Raw genomic sequence first — 9637 nt, 5'->3', positions numbered from 1 at the left:
TGATTATATTATTACATTTGTATCTATCTACTTCAAATACAAATCAATGAAAAAAATATTTAAATATATATGATAATATTTTATATATAATTGAATTTCATTCTTTTTCGTTTCATTTATAATGATATGTACTGATAGCACATATATTGAACTAATAAATAATTTTTATTTTTACGAGAAATAAGTTCTTTTGATGATATTCGTTATTGTACTATATACTATTAGATTTTTTTACTTATAAAAACTGCCTATTAAAATGTGTGTATTAGAAAAAATGATAAGTATATTAGAAATATTCTAGAAATATATCTAACCTTAAGAACCTCCAAAATAAATAATTAGTTTTATTTTTATTTATATTTATAATGAGATATAAGATTAATTTTGTATCAGATTAAAATTAAAAACAAAATAATAATAATTCAACAAATAATAAAAATTATTTAAGAAATATTTTAATTGAAAGTTTATTTTAAAACATTTGTAGTAAATTTAGGAAATGCATAACTCGCTTATTTATTTCATTTCTTATAGCATCTGTTTGCTTTTTAATTTATACGAAGAAAACGTTATAAATTGCTACTCTTAAATAAAATATGTATCGCATCTGATTGAAAAAAAAATATAAGTTTTTGATCTATCGCGAATAATTATTTATTTCAATAATCAAATAATATAAAGAAAATAATCAATAGACAAATAATCTAATTATATATGATAAGCATAATACAAAAGAATTCGTTCTTCGTAAGAATTAAAATTCTAATAAGCAGGTTAAAAAATGTATGCAAATATTATGTAAATCGCTTTTATAATATTAATTTCTTATTTGTTTTCATATGCATGGGACTGTATTAATTTCTGATTTGGACTTTATACTGTTTTTTTATATTAGGCTTTTTTTCCACAGTAAATTTTTTCACAGTAAAAAGTTTATGATAACCTCTGAGATAATAAATCGCTTTAAACAATTACTGAAGCCTGTGAAATGTTATTTATTCGTTGAGTAATCTAAGAAAAAATAACATGAAGACATTACATTTAATCTTAAATGTTGAAGGAATTTAAACAAAATTCCTGGTTTCTTAATAAAACGGTAACCTCTTATTAATAACAATTATCTACAATTAGAACCGGAAATTAAGTGGAACTTATTACATGTAAATTCATCATTTGAATTGTAAATGCATGGAGCCTATATAGCTCTGTTTGCAAATGTTTACTCTGACGCAAAAATAAAATTTCCATTGATTAAAAAGGATAAACAGATTATCAGTACACCATCTGTCAGAAAAATAATGAACTTCAACAAAGATATTCATTATGTAATTCTTACAAATGTCTCTTAGTTAGAACAGTAACTTTTAAACTGTTTCTATTTTCAGTATTCTTACTAATTACTTATTTTTTGTATTGTTTTTAAAACGAATCATCCTTTCATTGTAAATATTGTACCCACATTTATAACACGGCGATCATCCTTTTTGTATATAGGCTCCATGGTTATAAATTTCAAAGCACTTGTAGTAGCGATACTAGCAAACCTATCGGCAATTTAGTTAATGAAAATCTATGAAACATTTGTATATGTGGTTACTTAAGTTCTTTTTTAAGCAAGTACAACCTTATTAGTGATTATTTATAATTATATTTATCAAATTTTGGATATTGTTTTGTAATAAGAATAAAAATATATAATGTTGACACAAAAAATATACCATAATGGAATACGGTATATACCAACATGTATTTATATGTCCAAAAGAACTATTAAAAATATTGAGGATATAGATGTATATGAAGTTAAAAAAAAATTATCTGAACAAAATAAAAAATTAAAACAAAGGCCACCATTTTTTAAAAATCTATTTCTTGGTAAATTTGATTATGAATTTATGGCTTTTCCTGAACCACAATCAGACGATAGATACAACCAGTTTTTCGAATGGATAAAACCAATTGAAAATTATATGTCTTCTGTAAACAGAAATGATTTATCTAAAAAAGAAGCATTTCAAGCATTGAAAGAACTTGATGTCTTACGAGCAAGAATAAATTCGAAGTATGGTGGATTAGATATGTCTGAAGCAGAAACTGTTAAAGTATTGGAAATTTTAGGATCTATACCTTGGCTAGCTTCATGCTTTGTTAAGAATAATCTCCTGCCTATTGACTTAATTTCTAAATTTGGTAATGAAAAGCAAAAAGAATATTATTTGCCTAAAATAGGAAATGGAGAATTATTACCTACAGTTTGTATTACCGAAATTTTAACTGGTCCAAATATGAAAAACATTGAAACCGAAGCAATACCTTCAAATTGTGGTAAATATTGGACGATAAATGGCAGGAAAGAATTTATTACTAATGGAGTAGATTCTAATCTCTTTTTAGTTGTTGCTCGATCTGAAGAGAAACATCTCTCAATGCATCACTCGCTATCTACTTTTATAGTAGAAAGTAAGCATGGAGGTATTACTTGTAGTAATGTTATTAATACAGTAGGTCAACCGGAAGTACATCTTTGTACGGTTGACTTTAAAGATACATGTATTCCTGAGGAAAATTTGCTAAGTGAATTGTTTAATGGACATTCTGTTTTATTGGATGTATATGCCCCTGGAAACAATAGGGTTGCTGGAGAATCAATTGGTATTTTGCGAAATTTCCTATCCTTATTGAACAAAAATATTTTAGGAAGAAAACATCTTGACAAAAATATGCATGAATTTGAAGCAGTACAAGAAGTTGTCGGACATATATCAAGTCGTTTGTATTGTATGGAAAGTGTCGCATTATTTACTAGTTCAATAAATGATATTTATGAAAATCAAGATTTGGAAATAGAAAAGGCAATAACAGAAACTTATTGTGCTAATGAATGCATAAAACAAATACAAAAAGGATTACAAGTGATTGGAGTTGAAAGTTATTTAAATAATAATCCATACATGCAATTGTATCAGGATGCTTTAGGATTATCTTTACTTGATGGATCTGCTATTGATGAACAAATATACATAGCTTTGTTAGGTTTGCAACATGTTGGAATGAATATTCATGAAGATATACGAGAATCAAGGAATATCTTACAAAATCCTATTTTTATGTTCAAGCAAATGATTTCTCAAAAAAAAGTTAATTTATATTTATTTGAATATGCACATTTATCCCTTAAAGATGCATGTTCTGCAATTGAAGAATGTATTAATATATTAGTAGAAATGTGTATAAAGTTATTAGAAATGTATGGAACAGAAATATCTTCTAAGCATATACTTTTACAAAAATTGGCTGACATTGCAATTCAGTTATATGTATCAATTGCTGTAGTATCGCGTGCTTCTAGAAGTTATTGTACAGGAATGAGGAATACTGACCAAGAACGATATATTGCTATGTATGTTGCTCAACAGATGCATAAATCAATACAAATATTACAAGATGATATATTTAATTGTTTAAATTATGCTGACAGAGCATTACACACAGTATCTACGTCTGCATTTGAACATAAAGGTTATATGTGTGAACATCCTTTGAAAAGAAACATTTAATTATATAAAAAAAAGTGTATCCAATATAGTAGTACATTTATTTACTATTAGAAACTTATTATCTAAACAATACGACCCACATATATTATCCTTATGTTGTAATGTTTGAACATTTTATTTTCAGATAATTAACATATTCTAGAATTATTATAATCTATAAAACAGCGACTAACTTGATAGTTGTGTTATGTTGTATTATGTAAAACATAATTTTATTTAGACTAATTTCATTGTGACGAGATTGCTGTATGTTAAAATCTATTGTTAATTACTTCATCAAAAATTAAATATCAAAAATATTGAGAACATAGGCTTCTTTTGATAATGGGATTTATAGTTCATGATAGAATCAAATATATAAGAATAAATATACTAATAATTACGTTCAGATAAACTCTTACATAATTGTATAAAAATGTATTGTTTAGAAATAAGTATTGCTTTAAATATAAGGATACATTAATTATTTAAAATAATTTGTAAAAATAAACCGTAAAATAAAAATCATTTAAAATCAATATTACTATAGAATCAATTCTATATTATGAATACTAAAAGCAATGTAACATGTGATACGTATATTCTAAAAAGTTTCAAGAAATTAAAGAGTTGATGTTTATTTTTGTTTAACTTTTTCTATTTACATATCAACTACAATGTACATTTATATTTTTACACTAAAATTAAACATTAAAATGCTTAATTCTTTTTATCTTTACAGCGTACTATATATTTTATTAAAGTTTTTATTTATTTTAGTTAATTAACAATCACTTAAAATTATTTGAGTAATTGAATCCTACTATCGTTGCTCATAATTAAAGAATTTATTTAAATTCATTATCGGAAATAATCTTTTATGAATTTTATATACTTGATTTTGTATTTTATATTCCAATTGTTTCGAATTATGTATATTTAATATTATTTATTAGGTTTTTAGTATTATATAGTATATAATATATTAGGAGATATTAAGCATGGTAATTAAGTGAAATTAAATGGTCACTTATATAAAAGAATGTTGCCAAAATATTTTAGTTTCATGTGTTAAATTATTGAAAATGAAAATTGAAAACATATCAAAAGTCGAATAACTAAAAAAAATTGTGTTATTACAACCAATTCATTAATTCGTCATAGTTAATGTTGTCTTTAGTAAGAACAGAGTCAAACTTATTTTATCATAAAAAATATAATAAATAAATTGTACAAAAAATTACATAAAAATATAATAAATAGTTAAGTACACAACTCTTTTGTGTAGTTAGGTCAATAGACATTTACATAAGTTTTATAAATTACATAATTACGTAATTTTTATAATGTTTCCGTTAGCTTTTTCAAAATTAATTAAAATGCATATTTGTCATGATTTTCAACAGATTTGCTTTGTATTACAGACATTTCAAACTATGGACGGTATTTATCTATAGAAATCAAATAACTATATTTTTACCAAAATTATGTCTCTATAGTATCTTATAGAATCGATTAAAACAATATAATCACTATAATCTTTCTGCTTGAACAATAATATGCTCTTCTCTGTATGAATCAGTTGAGGACCAGCAACTTTTTAAACATGTGAATATCAGAACTGTACCAAATTCAATTTGGAAATTTTCTTCACTTTGCGGTTGCAATATTAGCTTTGGTATAAGTGTTGGCAAAACTTGTAATTCAAAAATCATTTCTGCTCCACAATGTCTACATTTTCCAACACAACCGCTCATAGGATATAATAGTATAGGTGCAGATTTATCTCTGCAATATCTATCAAAAATAAGAAGATAAAATAAGATAACATTTATTTTATATGTATAAAGAAAATGAACAGTCTTTAAGATAAGTAAAGTTTCTGTACCTTAGTAACTGTCCAGGATTATCTTGTATGCGAGTGACAAAATTATGAAACATTTCATCTCCATGCAATGGAATGCTTTTTTCATACTTTTCGGTATCTGTTCCAGCATTTTTAGAATCATTAGATTCTGGAACAAATGTTGGCGATAAATCTGGATTGGTATGTTGATATTCTAAAAGTAACTCTCGAACATGTTGTGGTACATCAATATTGGAAGCTTCTTCGTCAACAGAAATAAAAATTTCAGTAAAAAAGTATTTCTCTTCTGTATTTAATTCAATCTGTATTGGGAATGGTGTTACTTCATGTAACAAACTGACCAAATCACATTGTGGTTGCGTAGGGGTATCAATGCAAACAACTTCACTTTCTTCTCCTTCTATTTCTGCAGAAGCTTGAGGAGAATCTACTTTTCCTACAGCTCCTCCAATTGGAGATTCTATACTTGCAGGGCTAAATAATATGAATGATATTGATTAAAATATAGATGTATATGTGTTAGGTAATTTAATGTGTAATATAATAAAATATAAATATATAAAATAAAGAAAAATTATTTTCACAAACCTATTCGCATTTGGATCATCTACTTGCAATACAGCAAAATCATCTACAAAATCTTTTTCGATAGCAGACTGCATGGAATGGTTAAAATCAATAGGAACATTTGATAGCATGTTATTTCCATTATGTTCACAAGAATTATCATTTAAGTTATCGCCCCAGTCATCTGCTCCTGCCAACCAAGTTTTTGTAAGTAATACACTTGTGCCATCTTCGTCAGATGGATGCGTTTTACTTTCGTTTTCCAAGGACTGAATTCTCAAACAAGTCCAACTTTCATTGTGATTCCAACAATTTGGATTGATGCATGCAAATATATAAAGTGTGCGATGGTATTTAGAATTTTCTAATGGAGCATACAATTGTAGAGCCAAGAGTTGGTGCAAGCCGCAAAGTCTACACTGTGGTGACGACAGTGTGTTCTTTCCATGCCAGTCCTATCCATAGAAATATTATACATAAGTAAGTGTTAATTCATTAAATATGATTGGAAAAATTATACTAAATATTAGTATGTATTTTCTAAGGATATACTTCAACAAATAATATATAAAAAATAATAAAAAATATTAAATTTTATCTATTTACAAAACAAATTGTTTACAAAATTTGTGCAAAAAATATAACATAAATTAATAGAAAATTGTATTAAATAGTTATATTATTTTATCACCCACTATACAAATAATATTATACTAACTATAAACATGCAGTTACGTGGACATTTATTATTATCTAATTTTTAATTTACTAATCTATATATTTCAAAAGCAAGAAGGTAAAATCAAATATTTATGCAGAATTCTTTTTTTTGGTATACTTACTGGAAATCCACCAATTTTATTAGTTGTAAAATTAATGAGATTACGATGCTTATCAGTTACATAGTCATCTTCGTAACCAAGATATACCTTCGTGCGATTATTACGAGCCATTAAATATGATTTAAATAATATTTCATTGGAAGACAATCGACAATAAATAACACTGATTTTTCTCAATACAGCTATATCAATGCAGCTGATATGCACATAATTTTAGTACGACGCGTGCGCTTTTACCGGTTTCTCCTTTAATCGATTTTTGAATCTTTCACAAATGATAAAACATATTACAGATTTCTTCACTCATAGTTCGAAGATAAACTCTTGCGGTGGCGCTACTATAGCTTTTTATTTTTATATTATTTTTTATGTTGGTATTTATTGCTCGTTCATTGGTCGTGTAAAATTCATAAACCAATAGATATGTTACAAATAATAACTTTTTATTATTGCAATTTATAATTAGATAAGAAATAAATATGAATGAAATTATTTTGTTTATTAATATACTTAATTCTTTTTATTAAAAATATGTATCAATATGAGAATATCTTTATTTTGTAATCATACAATTTCAAGGATAAACATCGTAGTAAATACTACATATGGAATCATATTATGTACCGTAATATTGGCAGCATTGTCATGTATTAATAATCGTGCGAAATTGTGATGGGGGATCAGTCTCGTGGTATCCACCGGTGAATTTGGAAGAGTTATATTGTATAAAGATATTTATGATTTTGTTGTGTGATATTAAAATTAGAAAAAGACAAGATGTTTATAATATTTCGTACACTTCTCGTGCTTATTCATCTTTTATACAGCTTAAGGTTAATCATTTATAATAGCTGTTTAATTATCCATCGAAAGTGTATAGGATATTGGTATAATAAAAATTCAAAGATAGACATTGAAATGCTTGTAAATAGTACTAATAATTTAAGAAAACTGCCAGAGCATGTGGTTATTTTGGGAGAAAAGAAAGATTGCATCAAAGATTCCATACAAATAATTGTTTGGTGTATTACATTGGGTATACCTTTTATCAGTTTTTATGGTCGAAAAGGTAATATTTTACAATAATTATATATGATGTTTAAGTTTAAGTCGTTAGATTAAGAGTCATCAGTACTGTCAATTTATTTTATCTCTAATAGTAAAATAAATTTTATAAGAATAATAAGTATGCACTATTTCAAATATATTTCACAAGGTTTTTCATATTACCTGAATAGATTAAGAGCTATTAGTACTGTCAAGTTATTTTATGTTTAATAGTAAGACGATAAGTTTTATAACTAATAATTATGAATAATAAAAATAATATATATGAGTGTTTTTTGGATTATCAATTATATAACATAGTCATTGTAATGATACTTAAAATGAAATGTTACTCTTACATTTATATATTTGTTTCTTCTACAATTTTATATAGATTTCTTATCACAACATAAGAGCGAAATAAAACAAGAGTTTGCTGTTAGGAGACCAGAATTAATGGAATACATTAATTGGAGTCAGTTTCATATTCTACACACAAAAAATGGAATTACAGGTATACAGTATAATTATTTATACATTTATTATATATATATATATATATAAAGAAGATTTTTTATAGAATTATGTTGAAATATATAAATAAGTATGATGTTATTAAAAGAATGCGTATAAAAAAAAAGATTTGAAGGATATCTTGTCTGGCAGAGAGTTTATTCGCTTCTAAAGTATATTTGCTATTATTATATATTAAAACGGGGTATGTGGTGGTTACGTTAAAGTCAAAATATACTTTTTTTTTTATGTAAACTTTATAATTGTTTGTTTGGCCATCTCTTTAATTCTTTTAATACTTTTCTTTAATCATATATTGCTCAATATAATAAAATAATAGTTAATCGCATGTTAAGAAGTATTTTTTAAAAATAAATATTATCAATGAGTTTTTAAAAGTATTCCTTTACATGGAAGTTGACACCACTTCTGAAGAGGGCCAATCCTTTTGCAAAATTGATGTATTCAAGAAGGTTCGTTGTGCCTAATTTAAGTAAAAATTGATTGTAAAAGCGATGAAATTTAAATGAATCTAAATGAAACAGTAATAATAAATATAAATTTCTTACATGCTATTCTTTTTATTTGATTATAATAATATTTAATGTATATATTTCTAGGTTCTAATACTGTAATTAGAATATTATTACCAAGTAAGAACACTGGGAAAAACGGAATAGTATTATTAACGCAGCATTTAGCAGAGGCTGTAATATCAAAAAATTTAAAAATAGAAGAAATAAATGAAAAGTTTATTTCGGAAAAAATGATGTTAAAAGGGATTCCTGATCCTGATTTGGCTTTAATACATGGACATGTTATTTCTACGTATGGCTTTCTTCCATGGCATATCAGAACAACAGAATTCGTGTACATATAATTTCTATTAAATTTCTATTAAATATTGATTAAATTACTTAAACAGTTTGATATATAGATACTTTTATATTTTTAGTACATTACCTGAATGTCATGATGTATCAGTAAAGGACTTCATTTGGATACTAAAAAAATATAGTAAGTGTGAACAACGACACGGTAAATAATATAATAATTTATTAATAATTTATCTATATATATATATATATATATAGATATATATATATTTGTATAAAAAAAAGACAATTTATTAAATCTTCGATAAAGACTGAGTGAGAAGAATACAAGAGGAATTGTTTTCTAATAATCAATGACTTTTTAGCACGAAGTGACAATATTTTTGTCATTATTTAATTATATTGTGTAATTAAGAATTTTCTATCTAT

The 9637-nt window shown here is 25.2% G+C and overlaps 4 protein-coding genes across 4 annotated transcripts in view; 2 read left to right on the top strand and 2 right to left on the bottom strand.

The window, feature by feature from the left end:
• Positions 1-1537, bottom strand: part of LOC106784766 (dehydrogenase/reductase SDR family member on chromosome X-like) — a 3792-nt gene extending 2255 nt beyond the window's left edge. Inside the window, exon 1 of the mRNA XM_014744622.1 lies at positions 1460-1537. The gene's annotated coding sequence lies outside the window, so the exon portion shown is untranslated. The remainder of the gene's footprint in view (positions 1-1459) is intronic.
• Positions 1538-1563: 26 nt separating this feature from the next.
• LOC106784763 (acyl-CoA dehydrogenase family member 9, mitochondrial) lies at positions 1564-4062 on the top strand. Its single transcript, XM_014744618.1, has one exon. The coding sequence runs from the start codon at positions 1698-1700 to the stop codon at positions 3555-3557; it is 1860 nt and encodes a 619-aa protein (XP_014600104.1). The 5' UTR covers positions 1564-1697; the 3' UTR covers positions 3558-4062.
• A 613-nt stretch (positions 4063-4675) lies between these two features.
• On the bottom strand, positions 4676-7124 carry LOC106784765 (programmed cell death protein 2-like). Its single transcript, XM_014744619.1, has 4 exons — positions 6813-7124; positions 5992-6425; positions 5425-5877; positions 4676-5333 (listed from the first exon to the last, which is right to left on the bottom strand). Exons 1-4 carry the CDS (start codon positions 6921-6923, stop codon positions 5069-5071), a joined length of 1263 nt encoding a protein of 420 aa, XP_014600105.1. The 5' UTR covers positions 6924-7124; the 3' UTR covers positions 4676-5068.
• Positions 7125-7382: 258 nt separating this feature from the next.
• Positions 7383-9601, top strand: LOC106784762 (dehydrodolichyl diphosphate syntase complex subunit nus1). The gene is made up of 4 exons (XM_014744617.1): positions 7383-7881; positions 8254-8373; positions 8993-9242; positions 9328-9601. Exons 1-4 carry the CDS (start codon positions 7590-7592, stop codon positions 9416-9418), a joined length of 753 nt encoding a protein of 250 aa, XP_014600103.1. The 5' UTR covers positions 7383-7589; the 3' UTR covers positions 9419-9601.
• The last annotated feature ends 36 nt before the right edge of the window (positions 9602-9637 follow it).

This window comes from Polistes canadensis, unplaced genomic scaffold (assembly GCF_001313835.1).
Source record: "Polistes canadensis isolate GaletaPanama2010 unplaced genomic scaffold, ASM131383v1 scaffold_40, whole genome shotgun sequence".
Lineage (NCBI taxonomy): Eukaryota > Metazoa > Arthropoda > Insecta > Hymenoptera > Vespidae > Polistes > Polistes canadensis.
Note: the sequence above shows the minus strand (reverse complement) of the source record. Positions and strands in the feature narration are given on the sequence as shown.